Source organism: Balaenoptera acutorostrata, chromosome 17 (assembly GCF_949987535.1).
Source record: "Balaenoptera acutorostrata chromosome 17, mBalAcu1.1, whole genome shotgun sequence".
Taxonomy (NCBI): domain Eukaryota; kingdom Metazoa; phylum Chordata; class Mammalia; order Artiodactyla; family Balaenopteridae; genus Balaenoptera; species Balaenoptera acutorostrata.
The window spans coordinates 19,081,165-19,105,201 of NC_080080.1; the positions used below are offsets into that span (position 1 = coordinate 19,081,165).

Consider the following 24,037-nt stretch of genomic DNA (forward strand, 5'->3'; position numbering starts at 1 on the left):
ACAGTATAAAGTTTACTAAAGCCCTGACAGAGGCTTCTGGCGTGTATTTTTAAGCATTTCTAAAGATTTCTAGCTTTGTTTTAATTGAACTTAGTATTTGAAATCTAGTATTTGTATTACTGGGATCTGCATTTTTTTTTTCCTTTTTTTTGGCCACACTTACAGCTTATGGGATCTTCCCTGGCCAGGGATTGAACCCAGGCCTCCGCAGTGAAAGCCCAGAATCTTAACCAGTAGGTCACCAGGGAAGTCTGGGATCTGCACTTTTATTTTTGATTTCTGCTAATTCTTATAAGGTATGTCAGGGGTTGGCAAACTACCACTCATGGACCAAATCTGGTCCATTGCCTGCTTTTATAAATAAAGTTTTTTTGGAAGACAGCCATGCTGATTTGTTTACATATTGTCTGTGGCTTATTTCACACTGCAATGGCAAAGTTGAGTAGTTGTGATAGATACCGTATAGCCCACAATGCTTGGAATATTTATTATCTGGCCTTTTGCAGAAAAAGTATGCTAACCTCTGAAATAAGTGCACAATATATATAAAGTGTGCAAAGTGACATTACTAGATAAACATGGTAATCCTGAAAAAATGGCAGTGTTGGTGCTGAAATAGTCATTCATCAGTAGAGCAAGGAAGTCTAAATGTGATAAAGTGTTTAAAGAGTGCTAATGTCTAATGTTTGGAATTTAAGGCTGTAGAAAAGTCAGATGCAAGAACCACCACTCCCTTCAAAGTGAGGCTCACTTGTTTGGAAAGGAATGGAACTTGACTCTTTGTATGGTCAAATAGTTTTAAAACACTTGGAGTTAATGACCATATTTCCAACTACTTCCTGCAACACATAGGGATCAGTTGGGAAGAAAAATTCTCTCTTGTTTTAAGCACTGGCTTTGTTATAATTTGTTACAGCAGCAATAGAGAACTAATACACAGCAGTATTAAAAGGTATACAGGAAACTAACTCTCCCCTCCTAATCAACCTAATGCACTTTACCTCTTAGTCTCTCCATGTAATTCTTAACTTTCCCTCTACAGAGAATGTGAGCCTCCATTGGCCCAAATAACCGTTTATACCTGGATTATTCCAGTATTTTCTTTTCAAGACCAGTTATTAAATGAATTGGAACACAGAGAATGTAATGGTGTGTTGGCTGTAGGGAAAAAATATGTATACCATGACAGAATGGTGGCACCAATACTGTCTCAGAACTTCACAGTAAATCTATACTTGGTTCTAGCAGTGTTTGTTTTGGATGGTTACAAAAAGGAACCACTGAAGATAAAGTAACTGTCACTTAAAAACTTCAAAGCATACACATTTGAGACTTTGCATAGGGGCTAGATTTCACTTTATAAAGACCTCTGTGTTAACACATTTACCCATACTTCTTGCTGTTATTAGTTGTCAAATATATTTGGAAGTTTGAGAATATTTTCTTTGCTGCTGTTTTCACCATCTTTGTAATAGATCATGAGATTATAACATTTTAGATTCTAAGCAAGATAAAAAGAACTCTCTAGCATACCCCAGAGTAAATTTCCCTCAAATTTTAATTTCTCCTATTTATAAAACAATACTTTTAATACATTTACCAATACATTTAATTAAAAAATGACTGAGATAAAAAGTTAAGGTCTTCTGTTATTTGTTTGTGGTTTTTAAGACCACTTGGAAATATTATACAAATACTTCTCTGCTGTTTGAAGGTTTTTTGCTTAATAAATATAATAGTTTATTCCACCAGTATAGCACCCTAAACTATGTTTTGAAGGGGAAAACACTCAGTGCCCATACTGCTCCATTTCTAACAGTCAGAGATTTTTGGTTGCAAATAAAAGAAACTTTCTCTGGCCAATTTAAGCAAAAAATGTATTTACTGGTAGATAATGAAGTAGGTCATATAATTATAGTAAAAGTTAAATAAGCTTTGAAAGTATAGGAATCTGGGAACACTCTGGATACAGTTTCTAGGAACTAGTGACCATTTTTTCTTAGGGCATGTCTTTGGAATGAAATGACTGGAGCTATTTTCCATCCTTCCATCCCTGGACACAAGTTTCAGATTCTTGGGAGAGTTGGCCTGACTGGTGTGAGTCATTTTCTCACCCCTTAGCCCAGAGAGGAAGTCTGGTGGATACAGCAGCCAAGGCTCCGTGTGGTGTGGGAGGGAGTGTTGTTCCTTGGAAGAAAACCAAGAGACTGTTACAGATGCAAGAGGCAGACTTCCCTGGTGGTGCAGTGGTTAAGAATCTGCCTATCAATGCAGGGGACAGGGGTTCGAGCTCTGGTCCGGGAGATCCCATGTGCCACAGAGCAACTAAGCCCGTGCGCCACAACTACTGAGCCAGCGCTCTAGAGCTCATGAGCCACAACAACTGAAGCCCATGTGCCTAGAGCCCGTGCTCCGCAACAAGAGAAGTCACCGCAATGAGAAGCCCGCGCACTGCAACGAAGAGTAGCCCCTGCTCGCCGCAATTACAGAAAGCCCGCGTGCAGCAACAAAGACACAACTCAGCCAATAAATAAATAAATAAATAAATAAATAAATAAATAAATTTATAAAAAGAAAAGTGAGAAGGGAGGTGATCGTGAGTAGGGAAGAACAGAAGATCTTCATTTCAGTGTTCCTTTGTAAAAAGTAGTGTTTCAAGAAATTAATGAGAGTATTCCATTAGAAAGATTTCAGTTGAGTTGAGTTGAACTGAAGTGAAAGAAAGGAAGGAAGGGCAGAAAATTAGTCCTTTAATACATATTCATATTATGAAATAAAATTTCTTAACTACCTGATAACAGTGAGTCTGACAGAATGACATAAACATTCTTTTTCTGCCTACAAGATTTGATTTCTATGAGAATGATTGCAGTGAAATTCTCTGAGTTTTTTTTATTTTTATTTTTTAACATCTTTACTGGAGTATGATTGCTTTACAATGGTGTGTTAGTTTCTGCTGTATAACAAAGTGAATCAGCTATACATATACATACATCCCCATATCTCTTCCCTCTTGCGTCTCCCTCCCACCCTCCCTATCCCACCCCTCTAGGTGGTCACAAAGCACCAAGCTGATCTCCCTGTGCTATGTGGCTGCTTCCCACTAGCTAGCTATTTTACATTTGGTAGTGTATATATGTCCATGCCACTCTCTCACTTCGTCCTAGCTTACCCTTCCCCCTCCTCATGTCCTCAAGTCCATTCTCTATGTCTGCGTCTTTATTCCTGTCCTGCCCCTAGGTTCCTCAGAACCATTTTGGTTTTTTTTTTAGATTCCATATATATGTGTTAGCATATGGTATTTGTTTTTCTCTTTCTAGCTTACTTCACTCTGTATGACAGTCTCTAGGTCCATCCACCTCACTATAAATAACTCAATTTCATTTCTTTTTAAGGCTGAGTAATATTCCATTAAATATACGTGCCACATCTTCTTTACCCATTCATCTGTCGATGGACACTTAGGTTGCTTCCATGTCCTGGCTATTGTAAATAGAGCTGCAGTGAACATTGAGGTACATGACTCTTTTTGATTTATGGTCTTCTCAAGATATATGCCCAGTATGGGATGGCTGGGTCGTATGGTAGTTCTATTTTCTGTTTTTTGAGGAACCTCCACAGTGTTCTCCATAGTGGCTGTATCAATTTACATTCCCCCCAACAGGGCAAGAGGGATCCCATTTCTCCACACCCTCTCAAGCATTTATTGTTTGGAGAATTTTTGATGATGGCCATTCTGACCAGTGTGAGGTGATACCTCATTGTAGTTTTGATTTGCATTTCTCTAATGATTACTGATGTTGAGCATGTTTTCATGTGTTTGTTGGCAATCTTTATATATTCTTTGGAGAAATGTCTATTTAGGTCTTCTGCCCATTTTTGGATTGGGTTGTTTGTTTTTCTGATATTTAGCTGCATGAGCTGCTTATAAATTTTAGAGATTAATCCTTTGTCTGTTGTTTCATTTGCAAATATTTTCTCCCATTCTGAGGGATGTCTTTTCATCTGCTTTATGGTTTCCTTTGCTGTGCAAAAGCTTTTAAGTTTCAGTAAGTCCCATTTGTTTATTTCTGTTTTTATTTCCATTTCTCTAAGAGGTGGGTCAAAAGGATCTTGCGGTGATTTATGTCAGAGTGTTCTGTCTATGTTTCCTTCTAACGGTTTTATAGTGTCTGGCCTTACATTTAGGTCTTTAATCCATTTTGAGTTTATTTTTGTGTATGGTGTTAGGGAGTGTTCTAATTTCATTCTTTTACATGTAGCTGTCCAGTTTTCCCAGTACCACTTTTTGAAGAGGCTGTCTTTTCTCCATTGTATATTCTTGCCTCCTTTAGCAAAATTAAGGTGACCATATGTGCGTTGGTTTATCTCTGGGCTTTCTATCCTGTTCCATTGATCTATATTTCTGGTTTTGTGGCAGTACCATACTGTCTTGATTAATGTAGCTTTGTAGTATAGCCTGAAGTCAGGGAGTATGATTCTTCCAGCTCCGTTTTTCTTTCTCAAGATTGCTTTGGCTATTCGGGGTCTTTTGTGTTTCCATACAAATTGTGAAATTTTTTGTTCCAGTTCTGTGAAAAATGCCATTGGTAGTTTGATAGGGATTGCATGGAATCTGTAGATTGCTTTGGGTAGTATAGTCATTTTCACAATGTTGATTCTTCCAGTCCAAGAACATGGTATATCTGTCCATTTGTTTGTATCATCTTTAATTTCTTTAATCAGTGTCATAGTTTTCTGCATACAGGTCTTTTGTCTCCTTAGGTAGGTTTATTCCTAGGTATTTTATTCTTTTTGTTGCAGTGGTAAATGAGAGTGTTTCCTTAATTTCTCCTTCAGATTTTTCATCATTAGTGTATAGGAATGCAAGAGATTTCTGTGCATTACTTTTGTATCTTGCTACTTTACCAAATTCATTGATTAGCTCTAGTAGTTTTCTGATGCATCTTTAGGATTCTCTATATATAGTATCATGTCATCTGCAAACAGTGACAGTTTTACTTCTTTTCCGATTTGGATTCCTTTTATTTCTTTTTCTTCTCTGATTGCTGTGGCTAAAACTTCCAAAATTATGTTGAATAATAGTGGTGAGAGTGGGCAACCTTGTCTTGTTCCTGATCTTAGTGGAAATGGTTTCAGTTTTTCACCATTGAGAACGATGCTGTGGGTTTGTCATATATGGCCTTTATTATGTTGAGGTAAGTTCCCTCTATGTCCACTTTCTGGAGGGTTTTTATCATAAATGGGTGTTGAATTTTGTCAAAAGCTTTTTCTGCATCTACTGAGATGATCTTATGGTTTTTATCCTTCAGTTTGTTAGTATGGTGTATCACATTGATTGATTTGCGTACATTGAAGAATCCTTGCATCCCTGGGATAAACCCCACTTGATCATGGTGTATGATCCTTTTAATGTGCTGTTGGATTCTGTTTGCTAGTATTTTGTTAAGGATTTTTGCATCTATGTTCATCAGTGATATTGGCCTGTAGTTTTCTTTTTTTGTGGCATCTTTGTCTGGTTTTGGTATCAGGGTGATGGGGGCCTCGTAGAATGAGTTTGGGAGTGTTCCTCCCTCTGCTATATATTCGGAAGAATTTGAGAAGGATAAGTGTTAGGTCTTCTTTAAATGTTTGATAGAATTCGCCTGTGAAGCCATCTGGTCCTGGGCTTTTGTTTGTTGGAAGATTTTTTTTTTTTTTTAATAAATTTATTTATTTTATTTTTTTATTTTTGGCTGTGTTGGGTCTTCGTTGTTGTGTGCGGGCTTTCTCTAGTTGCGGCAAGTGGGGGCCACTCTTCATCGCGGTGCGCGGGGCTCTCACTGTCGCGGCCTCTCTTGTTGCGGAGAACAGGCTCCAGACGCACAGGCTCAGCAGTTATGGCTCACGGGCCTAGTTGCTCCACGGCATAGGGGATCTTCCCAGACCAGGGCTCGAACCCGTGTCCCCTGCATTAGCAGGCAGATTCTCAACCAGTGCGCCACCAGGGAAGCCCCTGTTGGAAGAGTTTTAATCACAGTCTCAATTTCAGTGCTTGTGATTGGTCTGTTTATATTTTCTATTTCTTCCTGGTTCAGTCTCAGAAGGTTGTGCTTTTCTAAGAATTTGTCCATTTCTTCCAGGTTGTCCATTTTATTGGCATATAGTTGCTTGTAGTAATCTCTCATGATCCTTTAAATTATTTGAGCTTAAAGAGAATCTTCCCTTTCAAAAAATACAGCACAACAAAATAAAAATACCCCTGTACTTTCAGTAACAAGGCTAACCCTGCAGTCGAAGAAGATAACAACTGGACCTCCTTGGTCTTCTCGTGAAATCCCCGTTTGGGATGTTTATATATTCACAAATGTTGTAATTGGCCGTATCCCACATAGGAAGCCTGACTTCACTATACAAAAGATGAGTCTGTTGGCTCGCTCTGGGTTCTTGGTGTGTGCCAGAAATCAGGCTTTACACTTAATTTTTGTCTTTAAAGATTTTAACTGACACAAATTAACTTTTGAGTCAAGTTCATGCAAGCATTTATATTTATTATAGAGTTAAGTATATGTATTGAAGCACCTCCTTTGTGCTTGCAAAAAGAAAAATCATGGTTCTGGTATTAAATGTACATACATTTTTGTTCCATGAGATAAGAATAATTATTTCTCCACTGCACTTACAGTGTTTCTGTCAATCTTGCTGCCTTTGCTTTGGCACAAGTCCCAGTGCCTTCCATACAGGGAAAAAGGAGCTAACTTTGAAGTTCAAACCTGTGACCTCAGGCCTGTTTCTTTCTTAAGTAACATATCTTCTTTTCAATGTTTTTCCCCTAAAAGCAAAAACCTAAAGGAAATATAAACTTTGTGTCTAACCAAGATTTTCTTTTAATGATTATAGACTATTTATGCATATCTAGGCAATAGATGGGGTCCATTGATAAAAGAAAATGGTGGTATTGTTTTTTGCTAGTCGTTGTAATGGGACTGTAGTCATATAAACCATTTGTAAATTGTTTTAAAAACAAGTTGAATATTGATGGATTTGGTTGTTGCCTTTGCTACACACTTTATTTCCTCAAGTAGTTCAGTTGAAGCCAATGCCACTATGGGTTCTAAAGCACCGTCCGTGTTGTCTGGGCATGATGTGTGGTGTCTGGGCATGGTCAATGTTATCCTCATTACTTCTCCTGGAGGTTCAGAAGGTTGGCCTATTGACTGAAAAGACGTTGTGGGCTATAAACTCAGACCACATTTAAAGAACAAAAGCCTGCGTAGAAGGTGCTACAAAGATTTCTAATCTTTAACCTAGGAATCCGATTGTTGTTAACTTCTTTGCCCTCCTTGCAATGTCAAGACACTTGGGGTGCAGATAGAATCAGCTGGCCCTCTTAGAACTGACTAGACTGAAGCCTCCATTCTGGTTCTTATACTTTTCCACTCGATGCTTCCCAGGATGCCCACTTCCTGTCACCCAGGTATGAAGTGGCAGAAATATTTTGTTGACAGTCTTTTTAAGAGACAAGGCATGATCGAGATATATATATACACACCTTATAGCCCCTTATTAACAGAATTGATTGTGCAGATTTGACTTTACTGATTAAATTTGTATGACATATTCAGAAGCACATTAAAAATGAGCTGTTTAACCAAGTGCCACAAAATTAATATGCTTAGTCACTGGTGAGGTCGTAACCTTCATCAAAGTTGTGGCACATTTCTACAATGTAAACAGTTAGTAAAACTGAGTAAAAGCCAACATATGACCCTGCCTAAAATCACAGCTGAACCAGTGAAGCACTCTTAAGGTAAATAAAATAAAAAATGATAATCAGAACCAATATGGCCAGACTCCCAGACCCTAATGATTATATTCAACTTTTCCATTACCTTGACCCTGGACATTGGTGCAAAAATAAGCAATTGCCAAAAAAGCTGGAAACAGCCAGTGCTGCATCTTGCACTGAAAAATCTTCATTTTATTTCCTGCTTTTCACATGGGATGTAACATCAGTCCTAGAAACAGAGAACACAGAGATATTTTGAGAAGACTTAAAATAAATTATATGCAGTCATCTAAGACAAACAAGCCAACATGTATTAGTATTGTCAGGAAGTAACTCATTCCTTAGGGCATTGTATATTTCACTCTAAAACGTACACTGATAGAAGAAAGATTTTTGAGAAGATGTTGTAAATGAAGAGAATTATTAGAAATATTTGGGTGAGAAGTTCAGAAGGTACTCTGTGACTCTTTTGTAAGGCAAAAATAACACAATGAATTTCCCAGATGGATAAATTCCAAAAGTTGGCCTGAAATGAGCCTTATAATCAGACAGTTACAACTCCCTTGCCAGTCATAAGTATAGATATACAGGACGATTCTTCTAGTGATCAAGGAGCATTTGAAAAACCACTTTGTGCGATTATTAAATCACCACTGAGCTTTCATTTCATTGGGCTGAATAACCCTTAATCTTTTCATCTTTTCTTATAATTTTTTTCTCCATATGTGTGAATCTAAAACTCTTCCAAGATCATCCTTTTCATTAGAATATCAATAAAAGAAAAGCTCCAAGAAAAGGTGAAAGAAATAAAAAAGGGGGAAATTAAGGAAGGAAAAGAAGGAAGGAGGGAGGGTAGGAAGGAGGGAGGGAAAGAAGGGGGGAAAAGTGTGAATGTTTGGGGTTAATTTAAAAGGCCAGTCTACAAGTGCTTGACTACAATTCTATTGCAAGCCATTACAGAGAAGAAATTCTGAGTCTTTACCTCAGAAATTAAGACATCTCAAAAGTTTTCTTCTATCCAGGGCATTTTTTGAAGTAGGCATGATTATAATATTGATTTACAGATAAGGAAAATGAGGCACAGAGAGTTTCCCCAAGTCACATAGATAGTGAGTTCAGGATCCAGGATTTCAGCCCACACAGACAATCAGACATGGTAGAAGCATCTTAGGAAAATGCTTCTAAAGTATCACACTTCATATCGCTTTCTTTTCACTTTAAAATATCTTTTCTCACTCTGAATACAAAAATAATGAGTTTAATCATAGAAAATTATAAAATACAAGAAAGCACAGCAAAGAGTATGTGCAAATATTTGCTGATGACATAAATGTCCTGTTACAATATGCATGGCAATATCGCAACTTATTTATTATCTAGCTTTATTTGGAAATTTAGATTGTTTCTAAATTTCCCTACTACATGTTAACACTGCAATGACAATCCTTATTCACATCTCTTTGAATACATGACTATTGATTTCTTTGGCTAAATTCCCAATTGTAGAACTGTTGGGTAAAACAAGATGTTCTTTTTAAAGGTTTTTAAAACATAGATACATAATGTCTTATACTGATTGCCACTTCTATCAGCATCTTATATGAGTACCAAATCACATCACTTCCATCATCACAGGGGTTCATTGCTTTCAACATATCCTGATTTGACAGGTAAAATGTGATTATCAGAATATCATCTTAATTTGTTTTTTTTATAATCAGTAAAATGTAACATTTTGTGTTTGTTAGCTACTTATACTTTTTATAAAATACCTGTTCATATATTTCACCCATTTTCTCATTGATTTGTAAGAACTCTTTATATATTATTAATTTTAACATATATACTGCAGTATTTTTCAAGTTTGTTTTTGACCTTTCAATTTTGTTTTATTGGGTCAAGATTTTTTTTTTTTAATCAAGGCATCTGATTTGATCTTTTTCTTTATGGTTTCTGATTCAGTGTCATGGGTAAAATCGTTTTTTCCATCTCAAGGTATATTTCTAGTTATCTTAATTTTTTAATTCCAGTTGTGAATGGAAACCTGATTATTTTTTAATACAGAAAAGATAGTGATTTTTATGTTTATTTTATAGTAGGCCACCATTCTGAACTCTTACTCTATATTTTTTCAATTTAATCTCTTGTATTTTCCAGGTTGACAATTGCAACCCCCGTGTGTGTGTGTGTGTGTGTGTGTGTGTGTGTGTGTGTGTGTGTGAGTGTGTCTGTGTTTAATTATATAGGCCAGGAGTTTTAAAACCATTATCTTACAAGGAATGCCTCAAATATTTCATCATTAAGTATATTGCTAGTAGTTAGATTGAGATATATTGTCTCTTTCTGTTAAAAAATGAATTCTTGACTTTTTACTGGGCATTTTTTTTCAACCAGGAATGAATGCTGAATCTTGCCTTTTTGCTGTTTCATCTATGGAGACGTTCATGTTTTTCATCTATACCTCTTAGTGTAATTCATTACTTTGGTAGTGTCTAGTATTAATCTATCCTTGAAACACAGAAATAAATCCTGCCTGTTCATGGAAATTACTGTGGGTTTTTTTTTAACTTTAATGTAATTATAATGGTTTTAGCTTTCAGCCAAGCCATTTTCAAATAGATGACAGAGTCATATTATTTCTTTCAAGAAGATTCTGTAACATTTGAGCTATTGGTTGCTTATGGTCTAATTAAACTCTTCAAACTGAAAGGATGGAAGCAGAATTGTTTGAAATAACAAAGACAGTAATAGAGCAAAAGAATCCTTCTCTCTAACTCCTAAGGAACTAACCAAATGCAAGCACTCTTTGTTAAATGCTAATGATTTTTCAAATGTTTTAAACTTTAAAATACCTATAATTTTCTCTGTTATAGATATATGTCTGTGGTGGCAGAAAATAAAAGTAAATGAATTCAAGTTACCTATTTGCAAATTAAAAATGAATATAATTGATTGCAGGACTCAAAAATTGGATACTAATTCTTCTTGAGAAACAAGAGTGAGTACTATTCTAGGTGACATTTCTCCCCGAATGGAAGAGTATGGGTTTTAAAAAATTATTATTACAGTGATATTGTATGCCACATTAAATTTATCTAGTATTTTCATACTATTACCTCTTCAAGAACTTTGATAGATCCGGATAAAACCCCTTCTGTAGCTTTGGATTATATCTAGCGGAGCTATCTTTTAGTTTCCAAAGCTTGGGAAGAGACTCTGACCCTTGCATGTTTTTTAAAGCAATCAATATTGCTTATTTAATCCAAGTATTTGTAACATTGCTATCATGTTACTTTTTCCCAATCCTGGCTGCTGTTCTTTTGAGAGATGCTACACTGGCACGTTCTTTGAAACAACATATGTAATCTAGTGAAGCACATGTCAGCCAGGCTTTAGGCTGGAGCCAGTCTTGGGAAATATTTTTCAAACATTCCTGCTTCCATCCTTTCAGTTTGAAGAGTTTAATTAGAAAATTGCACTGAGTGAGTACTGAGTCCTATAAGAGTGAGTCCTACTATTCTCAGATTCTGCGAATAAAATGAGTAGGAGGATTAGTACAGCCTTCAGGTAGCAGCTATAGATGCTAAAACCTCTGATGACCTACTTCAGTGAGCTTTCACATGTTAGGATCTGGTCTCTGCCTTCCTTGGGGGCACCTGGGGCCTGGCCTTGCTAACAATACCACACCGGGCTCTGAGGCTCAGCCGATCATCTCTGGGTGAGGAAGTGTGAAGGCCACTGTAGATCTCAGTCAAGGCTAAGATAGTGATTTCTTTCTTTTCTATGTAAAATCATAGTTATCCCGCTTTCTTGGCTTCCTCTAACTCCCCCAAGGCCATTCATTGCTCTTGAGAAAGGATTCCTTTTTCAAGGACCCTCGCTCCTCCATGATCCAGTCCAGCACCATGTGGCTGTTCATCTTCTCATCCAGGGAATACTGGAAATAGTAGATGACTTCCTGTCAGGAATGCTTTGTTTCACAAAGGGCTTTTTGGCTTCCTTTCCAGTGCAATAGTTGGAAAACGGTCATCAGCTCTTGAAATAAACATGGTTGTCCCAGTGTTTAACTAACATGGAGTCATAGGCTTTGATGCAGACGCTGGAGTCATCAGTGCATCTAGCGTGCCTCTGATGCCGCAACTGTTTCCTGAATACTTTCCATAATGAATTCTTTGGTGTGATCCTTCTAAAGGGCAGCTCACTGAAGAAGGAGTTGACTGGGACAACTTTAGCGGCATCCCATCAGGCCTCAGCTCTACCTAAGCAGCACTGAAAATTGCCAAGACAGTGTCCCCCTGGGAGGGTCACATAACTCACAAAGGAAGGTCTAGGGGATGACATGGACCACTGCGGCTTCACTTGGGAGTGCAACCCTTTGCTGCTGCTTGCTTTTCCAAAGTTCCTGTAACACTGAGACAATATTGAAGTCTTCAGAGATGAGAGCCAGATCTCTCTGAGGCAAGAGCTGAGCAATGTAGTGTCTGAGGGATTCCAAGGTTATGTCCACCTTCAGTCTGCAATGTAAGCCTTCTGCAGAGCACTCCCAGGTTTGAATTCTTTCAGTCCTGGACTGAGTCTGTGCAGCTCACTGACGCATTGGATTACCAAAGAATCCCTTTAACATCTGCCAATCAGACATTTTCCAGAGTCTAAAGACTCCTCAGGGCACCCTCCTCCTGGGCTAACTGATCTTTGTTGTATCAGTATATTATTGTTTTTATATCATGTTGACTTTGTATAGCTGCTTTTTTGGATCTATGTTAATAACCAAAATTGACTAAGAGTTTTCTTTCCTTAAAAGGTTTGGTGCCAAGATTATTCTAGCTTCATAAAAAAAAGTTAGAAAGGTTTCCATTTTTTTATTGTGCCGTAATAGTTTAAGTAGCATGAGAATGATCTACTCTATGATAGCCTATGAATAATTTGAGTGAGAAAATCATATGGGCCTATTCCCTTTCTGAAGCTAATTCCTACACAACTTTAAAAATATATTTTGCCTTATTTATAAATCTACTTAGCTTTTTTATTTCTTGGTTCTAGTTTGGATATTTTCCCATGAAGTTATTCTTTTAATTTTGATTTTCAAATTGATTAGCACAGAGTTGTGTGATCTCTCAAATTACAACCTATCTTTTCTTGTTGTAGCTCCATTATCAGTATTAAAGTGATGTGTTTCTGACTTTCTCTTTTCTCTCCAAAATAGATAAGCTATATATATTTGTCCAGATTGTAATTTTTTTGAGAATAGTTTTTTTTATTTGCCAATATTATTTTTTGATTTCTAATTTATTTAGTTCTGTATTTATCTTTGCTTTTCTGCTCTTTTTTTAAATATTTATTTTATTTATTTATTTATTTTGGCTGAGCCGGGTCTTTGTTTTGGCACGCGGGATCCTTTAGTTGCAACACGCGGGCTCATAGTTGCAGCATGTGGACTCTTAGTTGCGTCATGCATGTGGGATCTAGTTCCCCAACAAGGGATGGAACTCGGGCCCCCTGCATTGGGAGTGTAGTCTTACCCGCTGGACCACCAGGGAAGTCCTGCTCTTATGTTTTTAATTTTTGTTGTTCTTTTTGTTTATTTAATACTTAATTAATGTAATATTCTTTATTTGAGGCCATAATTTTTCTCTGAATATGCTTTGGCAGCAACATACAAACTTTCATTTCCTTTTTAACCCAAGAGTTATTTCAGTGAAGGTAGCAAAGCATAATTCTATGAATCTTCAAAACAATATGATTCAATATGATTCATGTACTTAAACTTATTCTGGTTTTATTCCAGAGTGATACAGTATGTCCAGAGGAATAAATTAATTATATTCCTTCAAGCAATCATTCATTAAAAAAATTTTTTGGCAACCACTTTTTATAATATCCAGTGACAGTCTAGTGTGCAATTCTTTTGTATTGCCAATTAAAGGAAGATCCACATGCTTTGATAATCATAGAAATAATCAAGTTAAGATCCTATAAAAAAATTAAAGAATGTATTCATTTGTATTTAGGGATCCAAAAAACATCTCCCCCAACCAGCCTACCATACTTCCAAAATGCTAATTACTAAAGAATATTTTCTTAAATTAAGACTTTCACATACTGGAAGCCACTTAAAATTCAATGGAATAGGCAACACATTGAGTGACTACTTTGTATGTAATATATATGGCATTTTAGTCTGGATGAATTTATTATTAATTTATTACAGATTAATAAACCAACTATTTGTCAGAGCACAGAAGAAATGGGACAAATGGAGAGTGAATTTAGATAAAATACAGGGGGAAAGGCCCTGAGGCATCTAGAGAACCCTAACCCCACCCAGGCAAGTAGAACAAGAGCAGGTGGGTTATCCAAAGGAATGTGAATCACTCTTTTGTTCTTTCGTATACAGAAGGCTTGAATACAGGGGATTTGAAAGGATAGGGGAGTAGGCGTCAGCCCTATCATGATCAAGACTGTGATACCCAAAGAAAACCACAGAAGTAGAATGAATCACTCTCTCAACTCAAACGAAATATTCTTTCTAAGATTTTGTTCCCCAAACGTAACCACAGGTTTCATCGAGAACAGGACAAAGGGAAGGAGAGGTAAGAAAACAATTTGTCTTTTTGGCATGCCCTTTAAGATCAGGGACTTTTATCAGATATCACACAATACTATGTTAACATAGTAGAGAAAGTCCTTTTACAAGCCACAGTCCAATAGTCTTTCTCTTTCTCATCAAAACACTGCAGTTCCTGTGTCCAGGTGTTTTGAAGCAATACTTAACATGCCACATTAGAAGTTAATCTGCATTTCACACAATTTAAATAAATAAATAAACAAACCAATGAATTAGTGCTACCCTAATCTTGGCGACCTTTTTTGAAAACTGCGTATTATTTATATGGAAAAAAAACTGTAGCCCTAGCTTATCTTTAAATTCTTCCTTTTTTGTTGTTTATTTTAAATTAGGATGAGTAATACCATATTGGGAGAAGTGGAATTTTAGTTTTCCCAAGGTTTTCTGCCAAGTCTCTTTTTTGGACAGTAAAATAGGGGCAAGAAAAAAATCCCAATTCCTATTAAAGTGCCATGAGATATTTTAACATTTACCAAAATATCAAAGCCTAATTTGTTGAAACTTTGCCTAAAACCTTGCACAAAACAAATAACTCTGCCTTAATTTTTTTTTTTTTTTTTTTTTTTTTGGTTTAAAAACATCATGTTAGAAGTGGCTATCTAGCTCTAAGTTCGGAAGGTATAAACCCAATTTGGGGAAAGTTGATAATTTTTAGTACAAGTTTTCTCAGAACACTGTCATGGGATTATGTAATCAGTAACTTAAAACTATCCCCATTAGGACTAATTGACCCTTCTTCTACTTCATATGTTTGTTTTATTTAATCGCATTTATACAACTAAGTTTAACAAGGAGCAAAGCCCCTGTGCAAGCCAGTTTTATCAAAATCCCTTAAAATATTTATCCTAAAGTTTTTGTAAACTACTCATATAAACACACACACACACACACAGACTTACACACATATATACCCAAACCTTGGATAATGTTCTACTCAGTCAGTGCTGACATACAAAAAACCATAAACTTAAACAAAATTGTTGCCAGCCAACTGGCACACCAGGCCCTGAGAGAGACTGTTATTCGTAATATCAGAATCTTCATTCCAACAATCACTGATGAGAGTCCTACTATGTAACCAAAGCTCTCTACTCTAAGGGAGATACAAAATTTCATACTATATGATCCCTGCCTTCAGTCAACTCACTTACAGTTTTATTGAAAAAGAAGACTGCAAGCAAATATATTGCCAAGCTAAATGAAATAAGTATGAAATAGAACAAAGAGTTAGTACAAACTGGAGGTATGAATAAAAAAACTGGGAGCTAGGAAGACAGATCTGCCAATAATTTGCTAGGGGTCCTTGACTAACTAGTTTGACCACTCCATGACTTGATTTCTTTATCAGGAAAATGTGCAAGTGAACATCTGCCTGATAGGATGATTGTGATAATGTAAATAATGTACTTAGAAACACAGGAAGCTCTCAAAAAGTTCTAACTAGTAACATGTTAGGAACAGGTTGCAAGGACACAAAGGAAAAGGGAATGATAATCATCAATGAATTTACTACTTGGGTAGATACTAAAGGAGGAAAAGACTCAAGAAGTGTTTATCAGGACTTCTCTGGTGGTCCAGTGGGTAAGACTCCGCACTCCCAATGCAGGGGGCCCAGGTTTGATCCCTGGTCGGGGAACTAGATCCCACATGCATGCTGCAACTAAGAAGTCCGCATGCCGCAGCTAAGAAGTCTGCATGCCACAACTAAGAGTCCACATGCCACAACTAAGTCCACATGCCACAACTGAGTCCACATGCTACAACTAAGAGTCTGCATGCCACAACTAAGAGTCCTCAGGCCACAAGTAAGAGCCCACATGCTACAACTAAAAGATCCTGCATGCCGCAACTAAACATGCCACAACGAAGATCCCACGTGCCATAACTAAGACCCAGTGCAGCCAAAATAAATATTAAAAAAAAAGAACACTTTATCTCCACCATCTAATGAAGGTTGTGGGACTAACTTGGCATAAAGGTTTAGGCAAAAACGGAAGATCCAAATAATGACAGAGGCACAATTATTTGCATGGGTGAACTACTTTAAACTTTTCTAATTACATTCCTATCCATTTTTTATCATTTTCCAGATGACAGCTCTATACAGGTTCAAAATAATCAACCATCTGAAGATCTGGAAGATTTGACTTAAGAGCAATTCATTGACTAAAAAGAAGACTTAGCAGTTTTAGTTAACAAGCCCATGCAAAGAAGATTTGAAAGAAATGGGAATGATTAAGCATGATTTAAGCCTAGGAAAAAAAAGAATCGGAGGCACACAATGGATGTCTTCAAATATTTGAAGGGCTTTCACATAGAAGACAAAACAAGATTATTTTGTGCAGCTTCTGCAAATAGAACTCAAATCAATGGACCGAGCCACAGAGATGCGGATTTGGATATAAAAATTCTCTAACAACTAGAATGCCTTCTTCACTTTTATTAGAAGTTCTGAGGCAGAAGCTGGCTAAGTTTTACCCATGAGAGGTGTTATAGAAGAGATTCCTCGATTTGTGGGCAGGGGAACTGGACAAAATGACCTTTAAGTCTGAACTCTTTCTGGACTCTACATTATTAATACTTTGATATCAATTTTATAGGAGAATTTTACAGTGAATTGATGATCTAGGTCATACGGATTTACAGATAAGAAAGCAAAGACTAAAAACAGGGCTAACGTCTTAGCCCAGTGTGTTGACATGTTTAGTATTCCTTATTTCATCTCTCTAGTGAAAATACCACCCTCCTTACACCCAGAATAACCAAAAGGGTTTTCAGGATTAGTTCATGAGGTCTACGTAAAAACAAGCCCTAGAGGAAGTCAGTGGTTATCACTCTTCTCTGTTAGCATCAGGACACAGGAGAAAACAACTCTAATTTAGAAATAAAGACCTAGTTGTGTTACTATTAGCTTGGTGACTAGCCTTTTTCCCCCTGCAAGAACTCCCCACTGTGCATGGCATTGTGATTAGAAATCAAGTGGAAAGCCACAATCTTATTAGCATAAAGTGTCAAAGGGTAGAAGAGTTCAGGAATGCCAGAGACTGGAAATTGAGAAGGAGTGCGTCAGAAAAGAGTGAGCCACAAGTAGGGGGAATCAACTCTGCATAAAAACGGCCCTCGGGACTTCCCTGGTGGTCCAGTGCGTAAGACTCTGTGCTCCTAATGCAGGGGGCCCGGGGTTCAATCCCTGGTTGGGGAACTAGATCCCACATGCATACGGCAACTAAGAGTCCACATGCCGCAACTAGGAAGCCTGCATGCCACAACTAAAAGATCCCACACCTGGCAATGAAAATCCCATGTGCTGCAACTAAGACCTGGCACAGCCTAAATAAATAAGTAAATAAATAAATAAATATTTAAAAAAAGAAAAAAAACGTCCCTCAAGTTCTGGACAATTCAGAATAAAGGGTCAATTAATCAAGAAAAGTTAACAATCATAAATGAGTACGCGCTTAGTAATAGAGTTTCAAAATACACAAAGCAAAAACTGATAGAACCAAAGAAATAAATAATAAGCAAAGTTAGAGATGTTAACAATCCCCTCAGGAACTGATTGAACAACTAGACAAAATATCAGTAAGAATATAGAAGATGTGAACCACTCTATCAACTAGTAATTGATATTTATTGAACACTACATCCAAAAACTGCAGAATATTCTTTTTTAAAAAAATTTCTTATAAAATAGGTCATATTCTGCATCCTAAAATGAGACAATAAATTCCAAAAGACTCAAAGTTTGCAGAGTATGTTTTCTGACAACAACAGAATTAAATTAGATATCAATCATAATAAAATATCTTTACAAATTCAAAATATTTGGAAATTAAACAGCATGCTTCTATTTAATCCATAGGTAAAAGGAGAAATCACAATGCAAATTTTTAAAATAGTTGGAAGGGAAAAAATATAAAAAGATAACACATGAAAATTTGTGGGATGCAACTAAAGGATTAGAGAGAAATATTTACATAAAAAAAGAAGAAATTTAAAAATCAATGATCTAATTTTCTACTTAAAGAAGCTAAAAAAAGAGCAAATTAAAATCCTAATTAAGTTGGAAAAGGGATTAATAAAGATAAGCATAAAAACCAAAAATATATAAAATAAATATTAGTAAAAATTAACAAGGCCAAAATTTGCTTCTTTAAAATATTAATAAAATTGAAAAATCTTTAGAAAGAGTGATCAATCTCCAACAGACTGCACTGGCCTCTTATCCCATTATAACTCTCCAGCTAACTTCATGGCCCCAGTAACTTTACTTCCTTTGTCTTGGGTAACATAATACATCTAGATGGGCAGTTTAACCCATAATCAAAAAAGTTCAAAGTGCATGACAGTCAATCAATAAATATTGATTGATTTAATGATCAATGATTGAATGACCAGGGCTGATGTGTACAGTTCACAGTTGATGCACTGCACAACTTGCAATTGGCCTAGGGCAAGTAATGCTTGAAATTAGCAGACATTCTCTCCAACTTGTATGCAAAACTGTTTTCCAGAGGAAAGGATACTGTTTTCTTCTCCCAATAGCATGGGTCTGCCCAGAGGTACCTTTTTCTAGTTCACAGAAAGACCCCATGTAGGATCATAGCAGCCCAGTGAATGGCTCAAATGCAAGGGATATGTCTGCAGATCACCCTCAGAAATGTAGCTGTTCAGTCTTAAACTAGGTTGCTGTAAGTCCTACATGGCAGAAGGCAGAGCCACTCCAAAAGTATGGCAAATTGGAGACTCTCCTTGACTCAGGAATGTTCTATTACCCGTCATTTTTTTTTTTTAAGGACTGACATAGCTTCTTGGTCAAAGAAATGAGAGTTGCTTTTAAATAAACTCTCTATCTACAAGCAGCATAAAGGGCAGCTGCACATCTCAGTGTAGACATCTCATCCTTTAGGAAGGCTTCCCTGATCTTCCAAGTATGGGCCAGATGCTCCTTCTGTGTTTCCTACAGTAGTAATCTTTATTTTCCATTCTAAACCTACAGGAGAACATCATTTTTTGATATCGATTCAGTGTGCTCCCCTTTGCAAAAGCAGACAGAAAGCCATTGAGGAGGAAATCTTTATCCAGTAAAAGATCCCCTGAACACCTCTAGTTATAGACACCACCTGTGAAACTCAGATGAACTCAGCCAAGCCTGGCCTCCCTCTGGATCAATTTTCATGAACAACCCAGGTTATCTCTAGGAGGAAAAAGACTAAACACTGCTCCCTAAAATTAAAAGTTAGGGACCCTTGGTGGTGAGCTCCAACAAAGGCCCACTGGCAGAAAAGTTCTTCTGGAGCATTGATTTTAAAAAATTACCTTGAAGTATAAAATAAAAATTAAATTTAAAAAAATTACCTTGAAGAAATGTGGAGTCTAGACTCGAAGCCCCAACTTAAATAGACACTCAGTTCTCAGAATTTCCTGAGAATTTCCTTTCTAGTCACAATCCCCTCAAAAAGTGGAGCAGAGAAAGAGAGAAGAGGAAATGTGGGAAGAAGAAGGAAAAAGAAGCAGGAGACAAGAGAAACCAGTTTTGTGTTCCCGACTCTGTACTAAATCATTTTAGGCCTTAAAACATAGGGTGGCTATGTTATCCCCGTTTTCTAGAAGAGAAAACTGAAGCCCAGAGAGGTTAAGGAACATGGGCAGGGGCACAGAACAAGCAAGTGTAGATTTCACCCACACCTCTCTGCCTTCCATCCTCCGTTTCAGCTCCCAGACTTGTATGGCCTCAGCTGATGTCATCCATTTACAGTCACATACCCTTGAAGTAAAGGGTCACTTCACCCTTCCCCACCAAAGAAGTTGACGGAGAAATGGGGTCTGGGTTCAAATCTCATACAGACTTTTCTTTTTTTTTTTTTTTTTTAAGATTTCTTTATTGACTGATTGATTGCTATGTTGGGTCTTCGTTTTTGTGCTATGGCTTTCTCCAGTTGTGGCAAGTGGGGGCCACTCTTCATCGCGGTGCGCGGGCCTCTCACTATTGTGGCCTCTCTTGTTGCGGAGCACAGGCTCCAGACGCGCAGGCTCAGTAGTTGTGGCTCACGGGCCTAGTTGCTCCGCGGCATGTGGGATCTTCCCAGACCAGGGCTCGAACCCGTGTTTCCTGCATTAGCAGGCAGATTCTCAACCACTGCGCCACCAGGGAAGCCCCTCATACAGACTTTTCTTAAATCATGTATCTGGCGCTTGCTGGCTTTGCAACCCCAGGCGAGGTAGTTTACATCCCCGAAGCTCAGTGATCCTATCTCTAAAAGAAGGAGAATATTTACTTCCACAGGTAACTGGGGGGCTTAAACGTGTTTCTGAAAAAGAAAAGGGCAGGTACCCAACAGGGACTCGAAACACATGCCAGCACTTCCTCGAATACACACACCCATCTCCCCACTAGAACAGGATAAGGCTTGGTCTTCACAAGGCTTGTTCTATATAGAAGAGTAACTGGGGCCCTGCCGCTTTTTATTTAGTTAGTTACCAAAGAGAAGGAGAAACAAGAAGAGACTGTTTTCCTGCTGTCCAGCGCTATCAGAGGCAAATCTGTCAAAGAGGAAGTTTGTTTTTGTCCCTTTCCCTTAAACTTTCCTCTTCTCCCCTCCCCCACCCCACCCATCCCACTGTTCCCCTTGGTCATTTATCATTTGTTCTCTACAGACTGTCATAATCCCAGATAATTTGTTAGCTCCAAACACCATCACCTCAGCCTGCAACAATTCAGGAAGGCCCTCGTCCTTTAAAGGAACCTTGGGTTACACTCGACTGGCCTGGAAAACAGCAGTCATTTGGCTGAGTTTGGATTAAAACGACAGCAAATGTGGCTCTAGAGTCACATAACTGCAAAGACTCTCAGCTCAAAACAGGCAAAAGATCTTTGTGTATTACTAGGTGACACTAGGAAGTATTTAAGAGTCAAAGGGAATGTACCCCAATGAGCCCTTTTTTGCTGGGCTGGGGCTTGTTCCAGTGCCCCTCAAATCATACGAATTTGCTCAGCCCTTTCTTTAAGGCCAGCCCTGGCTGATTCCAAAAACCAAGAGTTTCATGGAAGGCCCAGAGTTCTCTGAAATCCACAGCTGGACCATTAGCAGCAGGAAAAATGCCAAAGGACTCCTCCCATCAATCCTAAAGCCTGGGACCTGCCCAAAACTGCTCCAGGAATCCTGATGGGTTCCAAGGAATCCTTCCCAGGGAATTACTGAGAGGCCTCACCGGTGTGGTTCTTGTCCTTTCAAAGGGACCCCCAGGAGGTCAGGGATGTAGTGGAGGTTCAGGTCTGTCCTGGCTCAGCGCTCCCGAGGCAGAAGGAGGCGATGCCCAATGCTTAGTGACAGAGTATCCTGTACATAATGGATAAACCTTGAAAACATTTTACTAGGTGAAAGAAGCCAGTCACAAAGGATCACACACATATTGTATGCTTCCATTTACATGAAATGTCAGCAGAAAGTAGATGAGTGGTTGCCAAGGGTGTTGAGGGGGCGAGGTTGGGAAGAAATGGGGAGTTTCTGCTAATAGGTACAGAATTTTTTTTTTTTTGGAGTGATAAAAATCTTCTAAAATTGATTGTGGTGATGGTTGCACAGCTCCGTGAATATACTAAAAAACCACCGAATTGCACACGTGTGTGGTATATGATCTATATCTCAATAAAGCTGTTTCTTCAAAAAAATACTATCCTGAAGTCTATCTTACAGTAACCACACCCTTGGGACCAGGTTCAAAGGAAATCCATCCAAGTTGCTCTTTTGAAACAACTCAAAATCCAAATGCTATCCATGCATTAATTCATTCACTCATTTTACATTTACCAGTAAGTTCTCTGTGGGCAGAACTGGACCACCTTGTCAGAAACACACCACCAGCTCTCCCCACTGCATCCAGCTTAAGCCGGTTTGCTGGATGTGAGCAGGGCCTCTTTATCACATGCCGCAACCAGGAAGGGCCCCCCCCCTTGACTCTCTGTAGCTGAGGCACCCCAGAGCCTGTAAGAGGGGAGGTTCGGGGAAACTCTTTCTCATTTCTGCTCCCCACAGAGCCACCAATGTCTTATCCTCATATTTCTTTGTTTCTGCCCCCTCCCACCCCCTTCTACTGCTGCAGGCAGCTGACTCTCCAAAATTTCCAGAAGGGAATCCAAAACTTCCAGAGGGAATGAGTCTCTCAGCTGTAGCTCCAGAAGTAGTTTTCGGGGAGGGGGCGGGGCAGATCCAGGCCGCTGTGAGAGCTGCACGCAAGCTCCATTTGCACAGTTGCCCTAAGGACAAGCCGAAAGCCTAAGCACAATGCGCGACCCCGGGTCAATGCTGAGCTTCGCGCGCCACGGGGCGGAGCCTCCCACAGAGGACCCAAGAACCCAGCTCCTGAATCAGAGTGCCCGTGTCCTGCACTGGCAGGCAGCGTTCAGACCCTTGCTTAGGACTAAGGCCACTCCAGTGGCACAACGCCGGCTCCCCTTGGCCGGGCCCTAACCCTGTCTTGACTGTGCGCTGTGCACGCTAAAGCCAAGCTCGGCCAGATGCACCTCCGCCCAGGCGCTGCGTACTAGAGCGCTTGAAGCCGCGAGCAGTTCAGAGGGATGAAAGGGGCGGGTGGGGGGATGGGGGGTTGGAAAAGCCAGGGCAGAGAAGACCCTCCAGCACCACAGCCTGGTTGTGCATCTGAAAGCTGCAACCTCCTGGGTCCAGACACCAAAGTAAAACGCGCGAAGCATCCGGGTTTCCTGGCGTGGACGAGCTATCACTGCGTGGAAGAGCTATGACTACTGCCAACATCCTGCACCGAGGCACTCCGTTTGCTTCCTCCTCTTTTCGCTAGCACCTGGTCCCCAGCGCGGGTCACCCACGGGGATCTAGGTGAGTTTCGTACCCCATGGTCTCCATCGACTGTTTTCCCAATCGACCCTTAATACAATCTAAATAAAAACAGCGTGCTTTCTGTTTACATACAGCTCTCCAAAACAATCCCTAAGCCCCTTTCTCAACGGAATGGTCGCCTTTACGAAGCCCCTTCTACTTGGAAATTCTGGAGTCTCCACTGTCTCGAAGCCAAACCCGCTCCTTCCCGCCGAGCACTCACAGCGCCCAAGTACAAGGGGGAAAGCCCCTGAGAGCAACCCAGGGCATCTTCACTGTCTACATTTGCATCACGCAGTGCCTCCAATCTCTCTGCCCAGTGACCCCCTGCGAAGAGGCAGCCGGGTGCACCTTCCCATCGCACCTCAAACGTCCCCGGGCCATCCCAGGCGCGCGTGAAGAGAAAGTCCATGGAATTGCACGGCGTCTGCAGGTGGCTCGCCCTCTCCACTTTCCCTTCCTCAAGAGTAGACTTTTCAAAGCCGACCCGAAAGAAGAGCAGAGAAAGATTGGAACTGACCTGTGCAGGATGAGATTCCAGCCCAGGTAGGGGACCTCTCCGTGCCTAGGGAAGATCCAAGTTCCGCCGCGAATTGGTTCTTGGCGGCGCACGGGTCTCGCGCGCTTCCCGCCGTGCGCCCCTTTCAATTAGCCTCTCTCCCTCTCCCTGTCCCTCTCCTCTACCCGCTTCTGCTCCCACCCCCGGCCGCTCAAAGCTGCCTCCTCCTCTCCAGAGCTTCCCTCCTGCTAGGCGCCCGGGATCAGATAAGAGGAAAGGAAGGCCCGCTG

General features: G+C 39.3%; 1 protein-coding gene and 1 pseudogene across 5 annotated transcripts in view; both read right to left on the reverse strand.

Moving 5' to 3' along the window:
- COL14A1 (collagen type XIV alpha 1 chain) overlaps window positions 1-24,037 on the reverse strand; it is a 243,696-nt gene that overhangs the window by 218,187 nt on the left and 1,472 nt on the right. For 4 of the 5 annotated variants that reach the window (XM_007188835.3, XM_007188833.3, XM_007188836.3 and 1 more), the window contains exons 1-2: window positions 23,769-24,026; window positions 7,872-7,997 (exon numbers count right to left, since the gene is read on the reverse strand). In XM_007188835.3, the coding sequence (XP_007188897.2) occupies window positions 7,872-7,959 (88 nt within the window). In that variant the 5' untranslated portion in view covers window positions 7,960-7,997; window positions 23,769-24,026. Of the gene's footprint in view, window positions 1-7,871; window positions 7,998-23,768; window positions 24,027-24,037 lie in introns of those variants that run through there. The other variant, XM_007188834.3, reaches the window with a different exon arrangement.
- LOC103009559 (protein limb expression 1 homolog) lies at window positions 11,392-12,407 on the reverse strand (annotated as a pseudogene).